The 25,581-nt window shown below is 36.7% G+C and overlaps 2 protein-coding genes across 5 annotated transcripts in view; one reads left to right on the top strand and one right to left on the bottom strand.

Annotated features, from left to right (window-relative positions):
• PUS7L (pseudouridylate synthase 7 like) lies at window positions 3,619-25,571 on the bottom strand. 4 transcript variants are annotated; one of them, XM_013963857.2, is made up of 10 exons: window positions 22,302-24,324; window positions 21,378-21,466; window positions 20,169-21,094; window positions 17,374-17,533; window positions 15,578-15,770; window positions 12,775-12,873; window positions 11,828-11,909; window positions 9,762-10,042; window positions 5,462-5,515; window positions 3,619-4,280 (listed from the first exon to the last, which is right to left on the bottom strand). In XM_013963857.2, the coding sequence occupies exons 3-10, from the start codon at window positions 21,079-21,081 to the stop codon at window positions 3,954-3,956; spliced, it is 2,109 nt and encodes a 702-aa protein (XP_013819311.2). In that variant the 5' UTR covers window positions 21,082-21,094; window positions 21,378-21,466; window positions 22,302-24,324; the 3' UTR covers window positions 3,619-3,953. The 4 variants fall into 4 exon arrangements, with proteins under 4 accessions (XP_013819311.2, XP_005680121.2, XP_005680119.2 ...); XM_005680064.3 differs by lacking the exons at window positions 21,378-21,466; window positions 22,302-24,324 and adding an exon at window positions 25,510-25,571; XM_005680062.3 differs by lacking the exon at window positions 21,378-21,466 and having other exon boundaries at window positions 24,314-24,425.
• IRAK4 (interleukin 1 receptor associated kinase 4) overlaps window positions 24,383-25,581 on the top strand; it is a 28,140-nt gene continuing 26,941 nt past the window's right edge. The window contains exon 1 of the mRNA XM_005680065.3: window positions 24,383-24,609. The gene's annotated coding sequence lies outside the window, so the exon portion shown is untranslated. The remainder of the gene's footprint in view (window positions 24,610-25,581) is intronic.

Raw genomic sequence — 25,581 nt, 5'->3', positions numbered from 1 at the left:
AGCAAGTGATATGTAAATATGAAATAGTCAGCTTTCTCCTTGTCTTAAATAGAATGGTTGATGAAAAGGTTGGAAGAGTACTGGGAAAACAAAACAATTTTCTCACTGTACTTTTTCAGTGAAACTTAATATTGTACCAGGTATCATCTAAAGAAACCTTCAATAGCCTATAATGGTGTTGCCTATCATTGAGATACAAGCCCCAAAATATTCTAGAAAACACCCTCAAATGATTTGGAAATTCCCTAAATGATCTCCTATTACTTTTATTTTGTTCTCAGAATCTCAAAAGTAATTTTCTTTCTCTCAAGACATGCCCCAATATGTCTATTAATCAATATCAAGAAATATTAAGTTGGTAGAAATAGAAATTATTATTAACCAAAAACTTCTCAGAAGGCAAATATTAAGTGGATGAACGCAATACTGATCTAGAAGCATAATAAAGTTCAATCAAATACCATCTTGCTTGAACTTGAACAGGTCAGTAAACCACTCAAATATTTTCCCATTGCAAAAACAGGGAAAACACTACCCACCTAACAGGGTGGAAACATGGATTACAACAAGAGGAGCGGAAGTGTCTGTCACAACACTCAGCAATTGTTACCTGGATCAAAGTTGCATATGACTTTGTTTATGATAGCTTACAAAAAATCCAAGTATCTTTATCTTAATAAAAGACCTAAATTTGTTTTACCTTAGTAAGCCTGAGTCACTATTGCTCAGTTTCAAATATTACATTGAAAATTAAAGCTAATCCTAAGACTCTTCTGAGAGCCTAAAATGCTCTAGAAAAACTGCAAAACCCTAGGTGACTACTCGTTTGGTCCAAAGTCTATTCAAGTCCTTACTGGGGAAAAAAAATAGAAATTAACATAGCAAATAGTATTAGTATATTAAATAATTTTCCACATGAACCGTATCTGAATACATTTTATGGTAACGGGAAATAAGTTGTGATCCTTTCTTTACACAGGGCCAAAGTGCTAAATAAAGATAGCTAAAATTATAGTGCCACCTAGAGGCAAAGAAAATACTGTCAATGATGGCACACTTATTTTCATATTTTCTAATTGCTACCCAATGTTTAAAAGAAAACTGGAATTTAATTATTGAGTAATTCACTTTCAGATTATATTTACAAGATATAATTTATCATATAAAAGTTAAAATATTACTTCTACTTTTTTTTACTACTTAATACAGCATCATTTCATTTTCAATGATCATTAGGTAATAAGGTAATTTTGAAAATCACAGTACAACAATCTGCAATTTTGGTGTCCTGAATTTATTAATTATTAAAATATATAAAGACAAAACAGGAATATTCTAGTATTAAAAAAATTCCAAACATTCTATGACATTAACAGAATGGCCTTTTCATTTCTTTCTGTTCCCTTCCAAACTTGGATTTGTGGATATTTATTTAACAGTAACTAAGTGCTAGGTACTTTTCTAAGCTGCTTTATATATATTAACTCAAAATCATCACAATAATCCTAAGAGGTATGTTTATTACCATCCCTGTTTTTTTAGAAGTTGAAACTGAAACACACAAACTTCTAAGGCCACACTGCTGTAAATGGCAGAGCCAAGCTTCAAACTACAGGAGTTTGTCTCCAGTATCCACGCTTTTAATCACTATTCTGAAGTGCCCCTCCTGTGTAAAAGCTGCATTTAGTGTATACACTCCATTTGTGTTTTACATATACTTTTGAGGGGCAATATTTTCTCACATACATAAAACTTTCATTGTTAATACCTACATGTTTTGCCATCAAATTGTTCCATCTCATTTCACTTTAGGTTAGCTAATGTTGGCCTTTCAAACTGATTCTTTCTACATATGAAAATGTTACACTAAGCAAATCTCACATTACATATGGTTTTTTCTTCTTCTGAATTTTATTTCCTTATGTTAATATATCCAAAATGGTTTGACTGACTTAAATAAATAAAAGTACCACATTACTAACATAATACTCTCTACAGTATTTTAAATCATTATGTAATGCTACCAGCAATAAAAGAATGCTCAGATTTTTTCTAATCAGTATATTCCATTTGCTCCCAAATTAAACTGATATAAAGTGGTTAAAGAGATTTGTGACATGGAATAGTTAACCTAACAAATATTTAGAATTGAAAAAGACACAAATACCCCAATGTTCATTGCAGCACTATTTACAATAGCTAGGACATGGACTCAACCTAGATGTCTATCAGCAGATGAATGGATAAGGAAGTTGTGGTACACACACGGAGTATTACTCAGCTATAAAAAAAAAGAATGCATTTGAGTCGATTCTAATGAGGTGGATGAAACTAGAGCCTATTATACAGAGTGAAGTAAGCCAGAAAGAGAAACACAAATACAGTATATTAATGTATATATATGGAATTTAGAAAGATGGTAATGATGACTCTACATGCGAGACAGGGAAAGAGACACAGATGTAAAGAACAGACTTTTGGACTCTACGGGAGAAGGCGAGGGTGGGATGATCTGAGAGAACAGCACTGAAACACGTATATTACCATATGTAAAACAGATGACCAGTGCAAGTTCACTGCATGAAGCAGGGCACTCAAAGCCAGTGCTGTGGGACAACCCAGAGGGATGAAGTGAGGAGGGAGCGGGGAGGGGGTTCAGGATCGGGGGACACATGTACACCCATGGCTAATTTATGTCAATGTAGGCCAAAAACTATCACAATATTGCAAAGTAATTATCCTCCAATTAAAATAAATAAATAAATACATTTAAGACATCTTTAAATGTCGGAATGGGTAAAATGTTTTCTTCCTCTAGAAACATTAAAAAGGTGGAGATAATTCTATTATTTGTTGTTTATGAGGTTGGTGCCACCTTGATTCCTTAAATGAGCCTCAGAAAGAATCAATAATAGTCACTAGTAAGTATCAGAGCTAGAGTCTGAGCGCAGATCTGACTCTAAAAATTTATGTTCTAGATGATAGAACAAAAATTACAAAAAAGTGGAGGGTCAGTATAAGTCAAAATAAAGAAATTGTATAAAAATTTATTTCAATGTTCATCAAAGATCATTTATTTCATAAAGGGGTATCATACTAATACTACCCTGGGATCAGTTCAGTTCAGTCGCTCAGTCGTGCCCGACTCTTTGCGACCCCATGAACCGCAGCATGCCAGGCCTCCCTGTCCATCACCAACTCCCAGAGTCCACCCAAACCCATGTCCATTGAGTCGCTGATGCCATCCAACCATCTCATCCTCTGTCGTCCCCTTCTCCTCCTGCCCCTAGTCTTTCCCAGCATCAGGGTCTTTTCCAATGAGTCAGCTCTTTGCATCAGGTGACCAAAGTATTGGAGTTTCAGCTTCAACATCAGTCCTTCCAATGCATACCCAGGACTGATCTCCTTTAGGATGGACTGGTTAGATCACCTTGCATATCATGTTAATAAATAGAGGGATAATATTTTCCTGAAGTACTGTTCTCATCAATAATTTCAAAAATAGAAGAGAATGGCACTAATTAACAAAATGCTTCATCTTCCCCTCCCACCATACACAACCTAGTTTAATCTACATTTTAAGCAAGGAGCCTGAGGATATAAACACTACTCCAAAAGTTTTTCTTTAATGTTACCGTCTTTAATGTTATCTTGCAGTATGCTCCTAATAGTCCAGAAAGATTTTAACTTTCATAGCACAGAATACAGGTCATCGAGATATTAGTTAATAGAAAAAAACAAAGGCTTTGGAGTCTTAAGTTCAGATTTTGCCACTTGCTAACTGTACGTCCTCTTCAATGTGAGTATCAAATTCCTACTTCATTGCGATGGTGTGTAATTAAAGAAGATAACAATTATAAAGCTACTAGCACATGGTAGACACTCAAATTTTAGCTCCCTTTTCACTTTCCTTTAAAAAGTGGCACATACTGATTATATCAAGGGTATTAGTTTTAAAAGTCATGCTTCATTATTTCCCTCAGACAAACCGTAGCATAACACGAAGCGTCAAGATCAAAAGAGATCAAAAGGGATAAAGTTGCTTCATCGATGTGGGAACCTTCCTTCTTGACATCAATACCATGGTCTTCCATCAGTTGGTATGAGAGATTACAGGGATGTTTCAAAATCTTTCTATAGCATCCTGGAACATTCAGTTTCAGGGTAGGTATTTTAAATTTACATGTCTGTAGTCCATCTCTGCTGAGTACTTCCTGGTACCACTGCCCTACTTTGTTTTTAGGGTACTGAATATTGTATCCAAGCACTGGAAGAACCACCTATGCAAGGGAAAGGGAAAAAAAAGGTACATGAAACAGCCTTCAGAAAAATACGTGATCATTTCTCTTTTTTTTTTTTTGGCCACCCTGCATAGCACACGGGATCTTACTTCCTTAACAAAGGACTGGATCCGCACCCCGTGCAATGGAAGTATGGAGTCTTAATCATTGGCCTGCCAGGGAAGTCGATATGCAATCATATTTTAAATTTACTTTTATGACTGGGAGTTGAATATGTAAAAACACACTCAGAATACAAACACTGCAATCACTCTAAAACATGCCACTGAATACTACACTATTTTGATTCTTTTTAATGCTGCCAGGCAAAAAGAAGAGCTAACTGAAATCAAGAAGGACTCTTAGTTAACAAGGTAACCAACTCAAGTCAGATATTATTTGACAAATTGCTGTTAAGGTAGAAGAAATGGAACAAGAAGTGGAGGTATATCTAATTACCCAACAAACTTAATCTTTATTCAGTCATACAACGCTAAAAGCATATTCTTTCTGGAACAAAAAGAATAATCCCTACTGCTCAATCACAGAAAATTTGACAATTTTCCATTTTCCTTGCTTACTTATTAATAAAACATGAAAGTACAGAAGAAGCTGCCAAATTAATTTCTATTTTCTCAGCTGCTCATGGGTAAACTACATTTTGTGGAGGTTTCCTCCCTTGCTGATGACTTCTAGATATTTTTCCTTTAACTGGAACCAAAATGTAGGCAGCAAAAGGCACCCGGTAAAAAACTCAAATACATACAACATGAAAATTTCAAATTCGTTATGCTCATTGGAAGAAGCCAGATACAAAAAATCACATATACTATATGAATCCATTTCTATGGCATTTTTTCAAAGGCAAAACTGTAGGGCAGGAAGTAGCTGAGTTGGGGCAGGGGCAGGGGTGAGAGGTGACTGCAAAGGGACACAGGAAGTTTGAGGGAGACGGGAAACTGTTCTTTATCTTGATTCTTGTGGTAGTCATATGATTGTCTACATTTATCAAAACTCATAGAACTATAAACTAAGAAGTGAATTTTATTGTATATAAAGTATATCTGAATAAAAAGTGGTAGAAAAAAAGGAGGCGGGGAGGAGAAATGGTTAGTACACTGTCTTTTCAGCACAATGTCTATATTTAAGTCTAAATGATACTAATTTTTAAGCAAGTTTACCTGATGTATTGCATATGTGTTAGCTGATTCCTCTTCTTCAGTTACTAGATGAACCTATTTTTTAAAAACATGATGACAATACAGATGATTCACAAATGTTCCAAACTCCCTCAACTTTTCCTAACTCTGTTATGTATAATACAACTTCTTAACTGAATATACTCATACTCAAATAAGATCTTTTCACAGCTTGTTTCTATAGGAGCAGACTACTTAAAAATTAGAATGATTCTTCTTGCTTTAACCCGATAACTGCAGGGGAAACAGAGAATGGGGTAGCTTATCACTCTGAAGCAGCACCTTCACCTCAGTTATCAATCATCTTTTTCTAAATAGCAAAGTATTTTTTTATTACACTAAATCAAAAATCTGTTTCCATGAAATCCCTCTCCAACCCCTGTCCCCAACAGGTATCATAGTACTCTATGAGAAATAGTGCTGATTCTCAAAATGTGTTTCATAGACTGGGAATAATTGTCACACGTACGTGGGAAAAAAAAGTGAGTGGTAAGTTTGAGAAATGTTGCTCTAGGACACAGAATAAATAATTCTGATTTCTCTGAGACATGAAAGCTCAAAAGTATAAAGGTAGCTACCATCACTCCATGAGGATTAACACAGTCTCATTTTCCTAAAGCATTCACCATATAATGCCTAGATCGTCTCTAAACTTGCTTGCTTTCCCAATTCTCCCTACTCAGATCAATAATATCCCTCCTTTTTGGTTTTTCATTTTGGGTTTATTTGTTTGTTTACATGTTAATAACCCATTTTAACTGCTGCATTCAGAAATGGACATAATATTCTAGATGTGATCTGACCAAAATACATGGGGCTATGATCTCTCTTGCATCATCAATTCCAGCTCTTTGCCTTTCACAAATTCATAAGCATTCCTAAAATACTACAATTTAAGCAATCTGTGAAAATACGGAACAAACATTTTCAAGTACAGAACACCGTAGCTCTCTTTAGAGAAGTCCCTCCAAGCGGATATCAACTGATGAACTAACCATTCTTTGTCATATGGCATCTCCACAAAGATGAATTCACGTGAATTTCTCTTTGTCTAATTCACATTTCTCCATCTTACTCACTAAAGAATTATGAAAATCTGCCAAGTCACCTGAAATTAAGCTACATCTGTAGGCCTAGTACTCTTGCCTGGAAAATCCCATGGACGGAGGAGCCTGGTAGGCTGCAGACCACGGGGTCGCTAAGAGTTGAACACAACTGAGTAACTTCACTTTCACTTTTCACTTTCATGCATTGGAGAAGGAAATGGCAACCCACTCCAGTGCTCTTGCCTGGAGAATCCCAGGGATGGGGAAGCCTGGTAGGCTGCTATCTATGGGGTCACACAGAGTCGGACACGACTGAAAAAACTTAGCAGCAGCAGCAGTAGGCCTAGTAATTCTATCGAAAAGGGACTCAGATTAGATTCCTATAGTTTCCTACAATTTTTAATGTAGATGTGCAACATGAAATATTCTACAAATATTGTTTTTCCCTTTTCCATATTTTCCATATTTTATGTCCTGAGCCTCCAATTCTTGCCTTTTCTTTTCTCAGTGCTAACTAATAAAGTATAAATAATCAATTTAAAAAATACAGATACTTTTCGCCACTAATGAAAAGAAACTCTGCAAAATGTGAAAGAGAAAAGTTTTTCTTTTCTCCTATATCTCCTGAAAGAAAAGCAGACAAAATCTTGATCACAAAAATATCCTTGCAAATGTTACCTGGAACAAAGTCTTATGAGACACATGCATTTCAGAGATTATTGCTATATCTTGTCAAAGTGAACTTCTGACAATTTGAATTAGAAACGGCTGACTTACTAAATAATGTATTGCCAAGAAATATTTAAAAGGACATGTTTTCTGAAAGGTATTAAAAAACTTAATGCTTTTCATTATTTACCAAAATGGAATCAACTGACATAGCCCTTCTTCCATTTATATGAGGTAAAATAAAACCTAAGATGCTGCTAGATTTCTTTTTACACAGTTTCAGAATCCGTGTCTCAGTTAAATGACCATTCTTAATAAAACTCCTAGTGATCACTTTTTTTTCCCCTTAATGTTTCTTATATTTTATTGTTTGACTATGCCAGGTCTGACTTGTGGCACGGCAAGATCTTCGATCTTGTTGCAGCTAGCAGGATCTTTACTGTGGCATGTGAATGTTAGTTGAAGCATGAAAACTCTTAGTTGCGGTATGTGGAATCTAATTCCCTGACCAGGGATGGAACCCAGGCCCCCTGCCTTGGGAGCACAGAGTCTTAGACATTGGATCACCAGGGAAGTCCCTCGCTTTCTTATCTAAATATTCACAAGTCATTCATTTAATAGAATAGTAAAGCAGACCTCTTTGTTGTGGCTCACTCATCACTCAGCCTTGACTCCTTTTCTGATAGTGTATCTGCAATTTCCTGGGAGCTTCCCTCCCAGTTCTTGAATGTGGTTTGGGTGGGATGGTTCCAGGAAGGAGTCCTTGGAACACAGGCTTTGCCAATCACATACTGCAGTCCACAGTAACTGGTCTGGGGACATGGAACACAAACCAAGCCATTCTGAGACTCAATTCCATGGCTTTGACTGAAACTGTTAGGAAATAAAAGACTTCTTTGCTGGAGAAGAAACTGAGAATGGATCTAACAGAGAGGAAAGCAGAGCTGAAAGATGAAGAAAATGAGATGGATGATTTAGGACACTGTCTAAGCCCCTTCATAACAGCTGTACCTGAATCAATCATGGACTTCAGTTATGAGGGCCAAGAAATTCTTGTCTGCTTTCCTTAAGGTAGTCTGAGGTGGGCTTCTATCACTTGAAACAAACAAACAAACAAAATCCTAACTTATACATCTAAAACTCTGCCGTTAATTTAGATAAATCATCCTTTATGGTAAGGTTGGAGTCTGTTTTTTCTCCACTTTTGAAAAATAGGACCATGCCCTATCTCCGCATGCTGACACTTTTCTATACCCCATGATTTCTCTAGTCGAGACCAAGCTGGGCTAGGAATCAGACAACTAGGTCTTCTGAATTCTGCTACCTACGTCACTTAACCTGTCCCCTCTCCAGCCTGGGTCTCAATTTTCATTTCTATGAAATGGGAATTAGAAAAGAAGTCTCTAAAATATTTTTATCCCCTAAAGTTCAATGATTTTATGATGTTATATACAAAAGCACTACTCAAATCCCTTCATTAATTTTTAAAATATAGTTTTGAGATTGAATTAAGATAATGATGAATAGTCTCTTTTTGCATTACAATGCTATGAAATGAATTTATGTGATTTATGGAATTCAATTTCATTATTTAGGTCAAATTCACAGAGATTAAAATACCATAAAAATCCTAGTTGGAAATACCAATATCCAAAATATCCAAAATACCATGGAGGAAATGGAAGGATCAATTTTATAAGACAAATTATATTTCATTAATATAAATGTCTCTCAGATCTTGTTAAGAGAGAAAAAAACAAGTTGTAAAACCACTTATATAAAAGAAATGACATTTCATATCCTATAGCATTATTATAGAAATTTTATTCTTTTTCCTTTTCATGGTTTGAGTTTCGAGTCTCAAATTTCTGTATTTTTTTTTTCTCATTGTTAACTAACAATAAAAATCCACTTTCTGTGGATATTTATGGGAAAGCATATAAAATGATCTAGAAGGAAATATGCCAAAAGAGACTGATTTTCTGATAGTGGCAGAGGAAATCACAATAGAGTGGTGGCAGGAATGACATCTCCATCTGTCCTGTTTTGGATTTTAAAGGAGCCTGTTTCATGCATTGGGTGTGTGCTCAGTTGCTCTGTCTTATCTGACTTTTTGCAATCCCACAGACTGTAGCCCGCCAGGCTCCTCTGTCCATGGGATTCTCCAGGCAAGAATACTGGAGTGGGCTGCATTTCTTCCTCCAGGGGGTCTTCTCGACCTGGGGATGGAACTGCGTCTACTGCATCTCCTGCATTGGCAGGCGGATGCTTTTACCGATGAGCCACTGGGGAAGCCCGATTCATGAACTGCTGTGGAATTTTCTAAAGAACGTGTTCTTTTAAGGAAAGCTTACTATCTTTGTAACTCTCACTTCATACCACTGACCATTTGTATACTTCTATTTAATGGCATGTAAAGTGTCAGCTGACAGCAGAGTAGAAGCAGATGAGCAAATACAAGTTAAAAAAAAAAAAAAGCAGGTTTAGTTTTAATTTTTTTCTAAAATAAGAGTTCCTGAAAATAAGTGCTCCTGATACATAACTACTCTTGATGAAATGATACTTACTTTACTACTTGGTAATTGCTCATTGTCAGCATCTTCATCCAAACAGACCAAGTCACCCTCCACAACTCTTGAGCCATAAGTTGCAAGCCTGTAAGATACTGCCTCATTCCAGATTTTGCTGCTGTATGCATGAACGTAGAATATGCGCATAGAATGGGGGAAGGAGAACCACGCCTGGATGCAGCCCTCCTCTGTTATGCCAAAGCGATGCAGTGAGTCTAACAGTGCTCTCTCCCGAACTTTGAATTCGGGCATCAGGGAAAGTGTGCCTTTAGCATCCTCTGAAACAAAGAGATCAGTCAGTTCCTTTTATTCAAAGGCCAGTTATTAAGAGCTTTACCATGCTCTCTAAATGTACTGAGCTATCCTGGGAACCTGAATATGAAGATGAGGCTCAGCACCAACCATAAACCAGAGCTACATTTGAAGAGGTTTTTTGTTTGTTAAAAATCATTAATCATATGGTTCATTCACTTTCCCTGCTTTAAAAAGAGGACATTAGTAACTCCAGTTTCAGGATGGAGCTTAACTAATTTGCAGTTATTTAGAACACTTTTTTTTAAAGCATTATACAAGTCCCTGAGCTGAGATTTTAAAGAGCTATTATGGACATTTTACAGAATTTTTTGAATAAGAAAGGGTTGACATCTGGATCCTTCAAGTATACTATTCAATATTCTACTATTCAGCATGCTTTTTAAAATTAGATTACTGGACTCCATGGCAAAGCTGCTTATTCAGGTAGGGCAGTGGAATAAGCATTTTAACAAACGCACCAGGTTTCTTGCACACACTAAAGTTTAACAGTCACTGCCATAAGGAAATTATTTTCTGAGGACCCTACAATAGATGTAATTTTGAACTTTGTTTAGTGTTACTTAGATTACTCATAACAATGAGAAATGCTCATATGGTTTACAGATTTGGGTGTGGCATAAAAATATTTTTCACCTATTAATCATTATATATGTAATATGTACCTAATTAAAAATAATGGAGATATTAGAAACTGATGTCCTTTATTTGTATGCAAGTGAAATTTAATATGCACATATATGTTGATCATATATTTAATGAATCTAAAATCTTATGGTTGCTGTTACTACTTAAATACACATAACATTTATTCAGTATTCAGAATAAGCCAGGCACTATTTTAAGAGCATTAAGTCTATTATTTCATTTAAATATTAACAGTCTTTTAGGTACCATTATTAGCTTCAATTTGAAGATGAAGAAACTAAAACAATGAGGCTAAATCACCTGCACAAGCCCATATGCTGGCAAGTACTAAAGTTGTATTAAACCCATGTAGATGGCGCCCCACTCCAGTACTCTTGCCTGGAAAATCCCATGGACGGAGAAGCCCGGTAGGCTGCAGTCCATAGGGTCGCAAAGAGTCGGACACGACTGAGCGACTTCACTTTCACTTTTCCCTTTCATGCATTGGAGAAGGAAATGGCAACCCACTCCAGTGTTCTTGCCTGGAGAATCTCAGGGACGGGGGAGCCTGGTGGGCTGCAGTCTACGGGGTGGCACAGAGTCGGACATGACTGAAGCAACTTAGCAGCAACAGCAGCAGCAGACTGACTCTAGAACCACACTCAACAAATTGTTTTTAGTGCTTCTCATTAAGTATTCTACATATATTTAGCTAAAGTTTTCAAAATTAGCAACCAGGGCTAAATGGAGACTAGATCAAAAACAATGCACAAAGTACCAGATATAACAAATGTACTTTTATTTAGTTTATTTTTCAGTCTCCTGATTGCAGTGAATTATACTTATATCAATGTCAGTTTAGAACTGGGAACTCTTATCTTTTTTGAGGATTTAGGCCAGGAAAAACTCACAAAGCATCTTTCCCCTCACCCAACCCCAAAGTAAGAGTTATACAAAAGTCCCATAAAAATGGAGTACCTAGGGCACATAATAAAAATGCTTAAATATATAATATATTACAGTCTATTTCTTATCTCATTTATGTAGAAATGAATGCTATCCTGATGATATAACACTTGTATATCTACCTAACTATATACGAGGTAAAGAAACTTTTAAAGTACCAGTCTGAAGAAAATATTTCTTTGCTCTATTTACAGGATCATCCAAATCTTCTGGTGTAAAAAACAATTTTACAGCTTTCACCTTTAAAGACCAAACAAGCAAATACATATTAGATGAAAATGACAAATTACTTACTTTAAAAAAAAAAGGTACATCTTGAAAGAATAGGCATTTAACATGATATTTGACATGGCAATTCTATCTTTAAGCATTCATAAGCTAAACAATTTAGAATTAACTTCCAGTGCAAAGCAACCTAATATACAGATTTAAAACCTTATGGACTGGAAAAGTGGTCGACACAACTTCCATACATCTTCTGTCATTTTTTGCCTCTATCATAGAAGTAAGAACACTGTATTAAGTGATGACAGAAAACTCAGGCTTTTCCAACACACACAACAAAAAAGGGGGAGAGAACAAGCATAGGCAAGTGGCAAGCCACTAATTTCATTTGTGTTCTCAAGTTTCAGAACTCTTTGTCTTTGGTCTTAAAAACAATTTTTTAAAAAATAAATATAAATAAAAGTTTAACAAATTCCCAACTTTAATATTTTCTTTTAAAACATAAACAGATTAAAAGATGCTCCTTTAAAAAAAATACATATCTACTAGTTCCTGTATTTTATCACTGTTTCCAGTACTACAACTTATTTCTAAGTATGCATCTTAGAGTAGGTAAGAATCTTAAAACAGGGCATTCAATCTAGCCTCCAACTCATTCTTCTTTTATACTATTCATTCATTCAAACAAATATTATTCAGCATCTGTTTTGCTGTAAAGTGATATCATGAATATAGTTGCTATTCAATAAACATGATGTACAGTACATATATTTGGGGGTATACATGCATTTATATGCTGGGTTAAGAAAGCAATGAGCTGGCTCATGCAGTAAGTACATCTGACAAAACAGGTAAGTTCATATCTTTTCAGAATCCATACCGTTTCACTCTTCAGCAAAGCCAATCCAATTTGGTCTGTGTGAACTTTCCTTCCCATCCCAAATCTCTGTGGTCCATAGTAATTCACAAACCCTTTATTCTGTAAACACACACACAAAAATCAGTTAATTAAAAATATATTACTATAGACTCATGTCTGTGTCCTCCCAAAAATCACATGTTGAAACCCTAACCTCCAGTGTGATGGTATCCGGAGATAAGGACTTGAAGAGAGAATTAGATCATGAGCATAGCAGCTTCATGAATAGGATAAGAACTCTTATAAGAAAAGGTGCTGGAGCTAGCCGACTCTTTCCACCACATGTGAATACAATAAGAAGACCAAGCAGGTATCCTGATCTCAGGCTTCTATCCTCCAGAACTATAAGTAATTTTCTCTTGTTTAAAAATCACCTTGCCTATGGTTCTTTGTTACAGTCTCAAACTAAGATAAATAAGACAATTATTGTGTCAAAATATGTAACCAAGTCTTTCTCTTTGTCTTTATTGTAATAAAAGAATCCTGTAATTGGCAATACACACATGGATACCAAGTGGGCTGAGAAACACTATATGGTTAAAGAATACAAAGGAAAAGAATAAATGATTGAAAATCAGAAAATAAGTGAAAAAGCTTTAAAAATATGTGAGCTTTTCATTCCCACTATTGAGGAGTTTTCTGGCATGTGGGATTCTTGGTGCTAAAATCAGGAAAGCTCTGGGAAAACTGGGATGAACTTGTTACCTAGTACTGCATCTGCTCTGATCCCTGAAGCTCCTCCTGATTTTGAGGATTCGGCTGTCTGCAGATGCTTGAAATACGAAGCAGGTTTATTTTCAAACCCAGCAAGTCCTGGCTTTTTTGTATATAATGGTTGCTTTTTCGATTATCTCAGTTTCTGAAAGTCTGGGCCAAGACAATGGCATAGCATCACGTCAGTAGGAACAGAAAATTGATATTTACTACTGCAACCATTGAGGATACTGGCTGATGGTTAAACATGTCCTCACAAAGCAAACAGCAGCCCCATATGGTTTCCTGAAAAACGAAAGAGCTCTCTACACTCACTCTATGGGGGGAATATATTAATATATTCATTCAATGATGATTATCGAGCACCAATTCCAGGACTGTTCAATAACAGATGCAAATAAAAGATAATCTGTAATCAGCATGCTACACAAGGAACTGCATCCTGATCTCATGCCACAAAGATCAACTGCAGATAGAATAAGTACCCCCTGTATTAAGTCTCACAGTTAAAACTTTTAACTATTTCAAATTTGGAAAAATAACATTAGACAATATCCTAAAAACACCAGGAGAGTTTTAAGTACCCCTGCCAAGTTATTCAGGGTTGATTACAATAAAATGTTTATAGCAATCTGAGTTATAACCCTTTAAAACAAAACTCCAAAGATTTCTTATTTTCAGGACTTCTCAGCTCGCTTCCCCTCATCATAAGAACTAAAGGAAAGTTGGCTAAATCTAAGATTATTCCTACAGAGATTTTAAAATGTATATAAATAGGTACCAAATGAAAGACAGGCAATAAATAACATCAGAGTTCAGAAAGCCCCACTCCCTTTTCTAAGAGATATCTTTGTAATAGTTTAACAGGGGGAAAAGAAAAAAAAAAAAAAAAAAAAGAGTCTTAGGTAAGTCTAGAGAAAAGGAAAAAATAACCATATGAGGATTTTAAATATCTTTAGTGAAGATATTTTCCTGACTGTTAGGAATAATAGTGATTAAAATCTGGTTTCTGTTTGTTTTCCTGTTGGAGAGGCATAAAATTGTATGAAAAGGTCTTTGTGGTCAGAAACTTGCAGCAGTGTTTCTCAATGTTAGCTGTGGAGTAGAATCACTTAGGGAGATTTTTTTAAATGCTAATGCCTAAGCTACATCCCCAAATGTTCTTATTCAATCAGTCTGGGAGAAAAAACAGATTATTGAAATTTTTTTAAAACACCCTAGGTTGAGAATTTCTGGTCCAGATCAGGGGTTGGCAAGCTATTTAACTGGTCCACAAGTCAAATCTGGCCCTGTAACCACTGCTTTTGTATGTAAAGTTTTATTGGAATACGGCCGTGTTCATTCATTCATGTATGGTTCATGGATGCTCCCACACAAAAGCACTAGAGTAGCTGCAACAGAGACCATATGTCTACAAAACACGAACATTTCTTTCCCGGCCCTTCACAGAGAAAAGTTTGCTGACCTACAGTCTATATGATCAGATTGAAGGCTATGGCTATATGTACACATTTAGATGCCCAGCAAATATCATTTTAAAACTTACAGTAAGTAATTTTTTTACTGTAAGAATAATAAAATGTATATGATTTACCATTTGCATACATTGAAACAAAATTCAAAATTAGATTGAAAAGAAAAAACATTCTGAAAAGTAATATAAAAACTATTTACCAAAGATTTCTGAAAAGAAACGCTGAACAAAGTCTCCCCCCAAATTAATCTCTCTGCCTGTAATATTACTCTAAATGGCAGACGCTAAAAAAAAAAAAAAAAAAAAAAAACCTGTCCTTTTAAATAGATAGGTTTTACCCTTCCAACTGGGGGAGTCTACACAATTTTTTAAATTACACTAACATTGTGTTTTTTTCAATACAAAGATATATACCAAGAAGAAAAAATTAAAAATAAGTAAAATGGATCCAATTATCAGTTTTTAAAATAATTATACATGCACACAAAAAGAAAATGTACAAAAGAAAATATTTCCCTTCATATCTCAATGTAAATAAAGATTTTCCCAAAATTCTCTACAGTGCAGTTTTCTTACCTTAACGTTTTCTATTGCCTCCAAAATTCTCTCTCTCGGGTTTGCAGAATCATTTATTTGATTTTTTAAATTTCTGATGACAATATCAAAGTGATTTCCTTTGAGCTGACCAAGTCTAAGGGAATCCTCTACAGGCCGAATGTTAAACACATTCATTCTTTTCTTTTCAACTTCTTTTTCAATATTTTTTAACCTATAAATGATAAATCATTTATCATTTGGATTCAGTTAACTCTTACATTTAAAAAATAGTTTGTGTTTAAACTAATGTTAAAAATTATTAATATGTTTACAATATTAAAAATGTCAAAAATTAATTTAAAATAAAGTTTAAATGACAGATGGCAGACAACCACTTATACTGGAATACTGAAAAACTGGAGGGATTATTTCAAAAACACATCTTTAATTTATTTCAACAGATGTGCACTAAAAACCCTTTATCATAGGATTATATTAACAGAGTTATTCTAAGAACTGGAACACATATTCCTAATGCTATCACTCTATGTAGCCTTCTGACTTCTCAGTTCAAGTGATAGAACCTCTTAACTGTTCTTCGCTCTTCTGTCCTTAGACTTGGCTCCTTTCCTTCTCAGTTTTTCTCCAATGTTACCAAAAAACCACTAGCGCCTGAGGACTTTCCTACAATTCTGCTCTGAACACTTCTTTACTCAAATTTTCAGTTCTTCACCAATATTAGATCCCAATTGTCTTATCCTAACTTCTAAGAGCCTGTAAGAACTGATGTAAACTTTTCTTTTTCTATATTTTCTGTAGACCTTAAAGGAACCATCTGCTTTATCAGGCAGACTGTTTTGCTTACAGGCCCTCCAAACTATCTTCAGATTTTCTGCATCTGCTAAAATCTTACTATTGGTTAAAGGGTAATTAAAATTCCATACCCATAAGCCAAATCAAACTACTCTTTCCTCCTAGAAACTAATAAAATATTTTGTCTTTGGTGGTTAAAAAACAGTTTTTAACATCTAAATACCTTTCAACATCTAAAGTCATTCCTTCTTAGCACAGTGCACTTTTTGACCACAAAGACAAAATTATAAACATTTTTCTATCCCTCATATAAGAACTTAAAAATATTTAACAGAAAATAGTACTTAAATATCTGATGACTAAAGATTAATATATTTTTAATACGTCAAGTTAGGCAGAATTTTAGTCCAATGATTCAACTTTTTTTAACTTTACCTTAAGGAAAGCATCCATAAGGCACAGATTTAAGTGTAATAAAGTTAATCACAGTAGTATTTACAGTGAAAAATTGGAACAAATTTCTATATCCCAAAACAAGGGAAAGTTAAACAAATTAGTCCATATAATAAACATGACTTTGAAATATTTCAGGACATAAATTTTCATTAAAAATACTATTTTACTTTTATTAAGTAAAATACAAATTACATATACAGTATGATTTTCACATATATAAAAAAGGCCTCTGTAGCATCTGCAAATATCTTAGTCTCTGAAAAATGTCTGAAACAGACCAAACTGTTTTTGTGGTTATTTCTGTGTAAGAGAAATTTTAGTGACATTTAATATTCTTTTATACTCTTCTAAATCTTCTACAATAAACATGTATTACTTTTACAATAATAAAAGTCTATTTAGAAGATAATTATACTATTAATGCAGAATATGCTGCTCAGTAAGCCTATAATTACTACTGATAGTGAGGTTAATATGCTCCCAGTATTATTCTCAGTTTTTAATCTAGTATTTATTTATTTGATGCAATAAGAAAATAAAGTTCTCTCCTTTAAACATCTTATTACCTCTCTGGTGTCACTTTTCTAACCACCATCGCTTGATAAGTGATGGCTTTCTTGTCTTTAAGTCCTGCATAACTAAAATCCGAAGGAATCACACCAAGTTTGACAGCTAAAAAACCAACTGCTTCAAACATTTCTATATTTTCTTTTCGTAGGGTAAAAGCTGAAACAAACAAAAAATCCTCAATTACAAAAAAAGGCAGCTAAATACATCATTTACATTCTTAGCAAACTGACAGATCATTATAGTGAATCAAATCATTAATTTAGATGAGTATTTTTAATCAAAATACAATCAGTAAAATACAAACCTCACAGATTTCAGCTCTCATTTTTAAAATGCTAGTTGGTTCACTAAAGGCTTACAGAAAAAAAAAAAATCCACATTCCCTGATTAGGCATTCATATTGGCCCTAATCCACCCCTCCAGTCTGCACTTGGGCTATCTTATATATCCTATAATTGTAACCCAGAGAACTTGTCACAATCCTTGGATGAACTAAAGCCTTTCACTGTTGTGGACTTGGATGCATTGAGGTCCTTTGTCTAAAACACATGCTCTCTCCACTTATTATTTGCCACACTTTTTTTCATGCTTCAAGATCCAAGGGCCACAGCAGTTTTCCCTCAAGTTCCTTCCAGGTTCTCAAGGCTGAATGCTCCCAAAGTAGGGATCATGTTTGTTTCATTGACCATTATACCCTCAGACTAACACAGTAAGTATTCAAATATTTGTTGAATAGATGAAAAAACAAACGTTACAAGGAGTTGATTACTTAAACCTACATGTCTTCACAAGCTGTCATTATCTACATCATGACACTGAACACCATGCCATAATTTATCTCTTTAAGTTTGTGTGCCCTGTAGACTGGGAGTTCCAGGCCAGGAAATCAGTAAATAAAACAGAGCTTGTTGCCTCATGGTAGAGCCTTCAAATGTCTATTAGATGAGAAGGTGAGAATGAGATCGCAAAAGTGGAAGGAGGAACAAGCCCAGTAACAATTACCACCAAGCACTACCCCCGACCCCTGCCAACCTGTTGGCCTATATAACCTACCAACATTGACAGTAAGAAAATATCTCAGTCCTCAGTTCACCATAAACATATGACACTTCAAAGTACTGTCCTCTTCCCTCATATCATGGAAAGGAAATCCCAAGTATTCTGCAGAATAATTTCTGTTTTGTACAGCTCCTGTAACCATCATCAGGAGCTACAAGAGTCTCTCTGAAGAGCACTCTAAGAAAAATGAACATTTAACATAAGCTTGACTCAGGAAGCAGAAGGATGTGAAATCTATCTATCTCTGAATAAATGAAATAGCTAAACAAAACTTATAATATCTATTCTTTAGAAATCATGTTTAAAAGAAAAGAAAAGAAAAGATCTGTATGTTCTTTGTATCTCTCTATAAAGAACCTCTAAAAACATGGAAACAGCAAGTTTCAAAAATATGCAGGGTGGATATTATTTATGAAAAGTTTTAAAAATTTGCAATGATTCGGTATTTGAACATATTGTACAATGACCACCACAATAAGTCAACATTTATCACCACACATAATTATAATTTTTTTCTTGTGATGACAACGTTTAAGATCTATGTTCTTAGCAACTTTCAAATATATAATACAATATCATTGACTATCGTCACCATGCTATACAGGCCTCCTGATGGCTCAGTGGTAAAGAATCCACAGGTTTGATCCCTGGGTCGGGAAGAAATGGCAATCCACTCCGGTATTCCTGTCTGGGAAATCCCATGGACAGAGGAGTCTGGCAGGCCATAGCCCATGGGGTCCCAAAGAGTCGGACACAACTTAGGCCACAGCCAGAGGGATGGCAAAGAGTTGGAAATGACTTAGTGAAAAAACAACAACAATCATGCTGTCTGTACACAATATTCCAGGACTTATTTTATAACTGGGAATGTGTACCTTTTGACCACCTCCATCGATAAACATAAATTCATATTTCTAAAAATTCATTTTAAATTGCCAGTAAGTTAAACATAATTACAACATAAGCAAAACCTGTTTTGAGATCCATAATAATTTACAAGAACTATCCTAGTCCTGGAGCCAAACTTTGAGTATCAGTTAGTAATAGTGTGAAAAAAAAATAGTATTTTAAATATACCAAATCTATGGAACTGGACAGACATCACTAAAATATCTTACAAGTATAGGAACAGCCTGGCTAGGAACTGCAAAGTGTGAAAAACAGACCAAGGAAGTGTATTACACAGAATAAAAATCAGAATCTGATAACAGGGCTCAGAAATCTCTCTCAACAAGCCCTTTTGATGATTGTATGAATGCAAAATTTCGAGAAACTCTTCTTTAAAAGATGGACAGTGTCAGACAAAGGAACTCCCTCTAAGTCTGCAGGATTCTTTCCATAGGCTATGAAGTCCAGCTGTTCCAGATTACAAGGTATTCTCTTCACTTCCCCAAGTACAGGAAACATATTTTACTTCTTTCCAAATACTTAAGATAATTTTCAAAATATGAAATCAAGATTCATCCCCATGAGATTTATTAAACAAAGTAATTCTTTACCTTTATACATTTGTGACTACATTAACTAAAAACGTGTTAATCACACTTCCATCAATAAGGGTAATATTTTACAACTAGTATGTTTTGAAAGGCTTATCTTCCATTTAAAAAAGGACCCATATGTTGTTTTCAATATCCCTCTGGACATGTCAATTTAATTCATTTGAAATTACACAGATTTCACACAATTTTATCTAAGTATACCTAAGAAAATGGTAATGATGTCTTGTTACCTGTGTATGTATCTTTTCTTCCCTGGCATTCAAGAAGAGACCTCTTCCAGTGCTTGTGTGCTTTGACCCGAAATCTTACAGTGATCACCACATTTGGGTTATCAGCACTGTCACTCAGTTCAGGAAAGGATTTGGTCTCCACAAGATTTCCAAACTTCTTGTTGACAAAATGGTGGACAGCTTTTCTGTGTTCTTTGTTTGTATCAGGTTTAAAGGTAAATTTGGAATTTTCTTTCTTTGCATCCAAATATTTAAAAAAGTCAAATGCTTCCTCTTCGGATACCAAGTGACAAAGTTCCTTATACTCAAGATTTGGCCTTACGACAATTTCACAGTTTTTTCCTACAGTTATTAAAAAAGGAAATTTCTGCCTAATAGCACTATGCAAGGTAGCCCTCTGGTTCTTATCAAGGATTCTGCCTAATGAGAATTCAGGAGATGGTCCAGTTAGCTCAGTTTTGGAGTCCCACTTCTCTTTTATATCACAGGCAAACTGATTCAGTAATTCATTAGTTTTTTCATCTAACAAGGAGCCTAATACGTCAACACTTTCTTCTTCACCTTTGTAAGTTCTATCTTTGATAGTATCTTCCATTTCTGAACAAGGCACAAAATTGTGGTCTTCACTGGAGCTACCAGCCAAAGTACTAACTTCTTGATTGCTTGTCTCTTCAAAAGATAAAATCTGAAGATCTAGTTTTGCTTTTTTAGCCAAATTATTTGGCTCAGGTAGTACTTTAGTAACCTTGTAAACAGGTTTGTCGCTGGCTTTATTAACTAACTCTCCCTGTTCATCAATCTCAATAACAATGAAGTCACTTGGTGAGCTTTTTATGGTGCCACGAAAACCAACATGATCAGTTATGAAACACAAAGAACTAAATCTGATTCTGAAATCTGTATCCTCTTCCATTCTTGAACAATGCCTACAAAAGAAACAGAGGTGATCAATTACCAGGAAGAAAAAAAAAATCTGGATAACAAAAAAAGAAATAGGTTTGCAGGATTTATTTAATTCTGCTTCTCTCTCTCCCTTCCAATTCTGAGTCCCCTTAAATGACATTACTAATTTATTTCTATATATCATGTGTATTTTGACTCTCCTATACCAAGATGGCATGTCTGGTCATTTGCATCTTGACTCTTCACCCACTCCACGTTTTCATCTATTAAAATTCCAGGATTAAAATGGGTTAGTTTTAAGCTCACCTTTAAAATATCATTGGTAGACCAACAAAGAAGAGACTGGAACATATACTTTTTTTTACAATGAGTTGTCTGAATTCCATCCCTGAAACCTAAAATTTCCAGTTAATTTCAGAGAATCTGTGACTAGATACTAATACATGGAGGGATAGGGGTAGGGTAAAGGCTGAGGGGAAGACAGGAAAAAACAGTCCACAATGACATATAATGAAGTACTAAAACAATTTGCAGATTTCCATGGTAGTCCAGTGGTTAAGACTCCAAGCTTTCAATGCAGGGGGTGCAGGCTTGATCCCTGGTCAGGGAACTAAGATCTGCTGGGCATGATTCTGAGGCACATGGCCAAAAAAATTAATTAAATAAAACCAACATGCAATGTGACTAGGCTTCAAGGAAGGCTTATGTTAACCTTGGACCTTAAACCTTCATGAAAGCTCAGATACAAACTTTTTCAGCTGACCCATAAGAAAAGTACAACCATCTCTCTCTGGCATCAGAGAGAAGACACATTTGCAGAGCTTCTTGAAGCAACCTTCACTCACTCTTCGCACAACCCATGGCTACCAAGTGGAGTTTCAGGAGAGATAAAAGGCCCAAGGAACTGGTACTGCCCAAATCTTTGTGTTCATCATGCTCTCCAGGTAATACATCATCTGGACCTTCATCCCATTTCTACGGTGTATCTATTCATCTGAACCAATTTAGAAAACCACTTCCACTCCATCCTTTCTGTAATGTGGAACTCACAGAAATTTCCTAATATGCAACTGTCCTAGGAAATAAATAGGATATATTTATTTTTCCTCATTCCTTAATTTCCTGCACAGACTCCTCAGTTTCTTGCCTGAACTGAAACCTGGCTATTTCCCTTGGGCTGCTTCTTCTGTAGTCCTCCTATGTGACAGCTATTTTTCCTTTCATACCCACCTGGGGACCTGGAGGTTGTAAATATTTTCCGTGTTTGCCACTGCTGCTTCCAAACCACTTGTTCTTCCTCTACCTCCTCAAATCCCATTTCCTTTGAAGTTCATGCCATCAGGCTGTACTATTTGCTGCCACCCTCTCTGGTCTCAGGACAATTCTTCTTCACTCACTAATGACTTTAACACCTAGCTTAAAATATACTATCCAGCCTGACCGCCACAACCATCCGTATGGATGATTCATTTAACATCACAGTCCCTCAGTTCCTTAATCTCAACCTCAAACCTTCTACTTTGTCTCGGTCTTAGCTTTGATTTTCTCATCACCAAAAGTTGCATCACCTTTAAGCATCTGGCTCTCTGATTATCCCTACTGCCCTTTCATCACCTCTATTTTAATACGTTCATTCCAGAAATTCTTATACACTATGAAGGTCTCTAATCTCTGCTTCTATTACTAGTCCACCATAGTCAATTTTCCACATAGTAGCCAGAATGATGATTTAAAAAAGGAAAATTTAATCATAGCACAACCCTATTTAAACCCTCTAATCACATTTATAATAAAACCCAAATTACCTACCCTGGCTTCCAAAGACTTCTAAGATTCTGAACTCTGTTCTCCAAATTTATCCTGTACCCTTTCCCCATTATCCACTATACTCCAGCTACACTGGCCTTCTTCAGTTCCTTTATGCCAGCTGTTCCTGTTGATTAAATCAGTCTCTGTTCAATAATATCCTTAAAGAGATCTTCCTTGACCAATAATCGGAAGAAACCAGCAAGTCACTATTTTCCATAAAATCTTAATTAATTTTCTGCATATTTCTATTTAATCATTTTACTTCACTATTTACTAAATACCTACCCCAACTAGAATGTTTGCTCCATGAAAGAATCCTGTCTGCCTTATTCATTGATTATCTCACAAATTAGAACAGAATCAAGCACATAGTAGGTGCACAATCAATACTGATTATTGAATAAATAAAATGACTAGTACAAAATAAGGGCAGTAAGAGTGAAGAGGAAGAAAGAGGAGGTCACTTTTGCCTAGAATAATCAGTAAAGCATAATGCAAGAAGTGGCCACATTTTCAAAACACTTCAGGAGACAGAAATGAGGCAAAGGCATAAACAAACTATGCAACGTGTTAAGAAAAAACTGAACAGCCCAGATACAGAGCAGTAGGAGAAAGTGTTTTCTAGCACAGTTCTGGAAAATATGGCCGGATTAGTGCCAAACTAGGTAAAACACTTAATGCCCTGTCAGGGGCTTAGAATCCATTGAGTGGTTAATCGATGGCCACTGGAGGTGTCTGAGCAGGAAAATAACACAATCCTAAAAGATGTTTTAGTAAGATGACTGATAGTACTAGGCAGGATGAATCTGTTGAACAGTTAGAGGAGATCAAAAGCAAAGCAAGATGTGATAAGAGCTCAGCTGTAGGAAGAAGATAGGAAAACATTCTAAGCTAGTGGCACAGGAGAACAATTTGAGAATACAACGATGAGGGAATTACAGCCAAGCATCCTAGTAAGAGTGGAACCGTGCTGAAGGGCAGCCAAGGAACCCACACAGAGTCGAGTTTCCATGCCACAGATGTGTCGATAAGCCTGCCGGGCGGACATGGAGAGGGCAGTTTGGCTGACCCAAGGCTTGGGAATTTGGATTGTGGCTAAGGGCAGAGTCTAGGAGGATGTTAAAAAAGGACAGTAGCTCCTCCTGTTCCTTCCACCGCCAACGCTCCACCTAATTCACTCTTACTTCCTACTTCTGCCACCAACCAGCAGGACTGACTCCTGCAGCTTAGACTTCAGGCGCTTTCCAAAGCACCCCCGACACAGCCATTGGCTCCACCGGCGTCTTCTCCACCCCCATCCCCGCCTAACTCAAGGCGCGATACTAGCTCACATCGCGCTCCTCTTGGGGACAGAGCGTCAGGGTCTCAATGCCAATACTGTCATCGCCCCCTGCACAAGCCCACGTGGCGCCAAGAAGCTCAGCCCAGTCTACCTCAAGTCCAGCTGAAGGGTTTCCTCCGCACCTCGCCGTGCGCATGCCCGGAAGCTAGCTAGTCTCCGACAGAAGAGTATTTAAAGGGACAGGCTCCTACTTAAAGAAACGCCTCTCTGGAATTTTTGACTCAGTGAAGCGGCGAGGGGGAAGCACAAAGAGGAAGGGGGCGGAGAGGGGCGGGGGCGGGACCTGACGGATTGGGCACGCCCCGGCCCTTCGTAGTACCTGGAACCTGAGGTCGCTGGCTCAGCCCCACGGCGCCCTGTGCGCCCCTGCGCCCCGCGCCCGGGCAGGTAAGGGGTTCCGGACTTGCGCGCCACCTTCTCCGCCAAGTGTCCGAGGTCTGCGCCCTGGCCTCAGGGTTGTGGAGGGACTGCTCGGAAGGAAAATCGACTTCCCTTCAGCCCAAGTGAGAAAAGTTAGAGGGGAAGTAGGTTGCGTGGGCAGCGCCTGCTCCAGGGTAAAGATTTGGGTGGGTCCCTAGGGATTAGAAAATTGGTGGGTCCTCCACTGGAGGACCGTGGGGCGAAGAGACGCGTCACTCGGTGGTCGGACCCCGCCTCGAGTTTCTCAACTCCCGAGCTATGTGTTCCGAGAACCCTGTTTACGAAATGAAATCTCTTTTCCTCAGAACCAGGAAGTAGGACCAGCACCCAACAAAGATGCTGACCGCGTGGAAAGCATTCTGAACCCCCACAAAATTCTAATTAGCTAGTTTCTCAGGCTTCCAGGAAATTAGAAAGTGGAGCGGCATTGTCAGTACGTTATTAGATGGGGAAAGGGTACCGACAGCCTGGAAACGAGAGGGAGCAAAGGGATGAAAAGCAACCTCAGAAAGCATTTTAGCCATTTAGGATGGGATGCTGGGGAAGATTGAAGGCAAAAGAAGGGGTAGCAGAGGAACAGATGATTGGATAGCATCACCGACTCACTGGACATGAATTTGAGCAAATTCCCAGAGATAGTGGAGGATAGAGGAGCCTGGGGGGCTATTTGGGGTCGCAAAGAGTAGGACGGGACTTAGCAACTGAGCAAGTGCCTCAAAAACGTCTCTGCCTTAAGAGCTGAGAGCAGAGGATATTCAGATTTGCCTTTTCCCTTTCTGAGGGTAATCCTTGAAGAGACCTGTCAGAAAGTTAAGATTTCTTTTTACTTTTGTTTGAGTGCTAAACGTTCATTTGACGTTTGCTTACCCCTGTCCAAACAGAAATCCTGAACTTCCAGGCTAAACATGCTCCTTTCACAGTCTTCTCCATCTTATTGTA

The sequence above is a fragment of the Capra hircus genome, chromosome 5 (genome assembly GCF_001704415.2).
Source record: "Capra hircus breed San Clemente chromosome 5, ASM170441v1, whole genome shotgun sequence".
NCBI classification, from domain to species: Eukaryota; Metazoa; Chordata; class Mammalia; order Artiodactyla; family Bovidae; genus Capra; species Capra hircus.
This window is presented reverse-complemented; position numbering and strand designations above follow the sequence as displayed.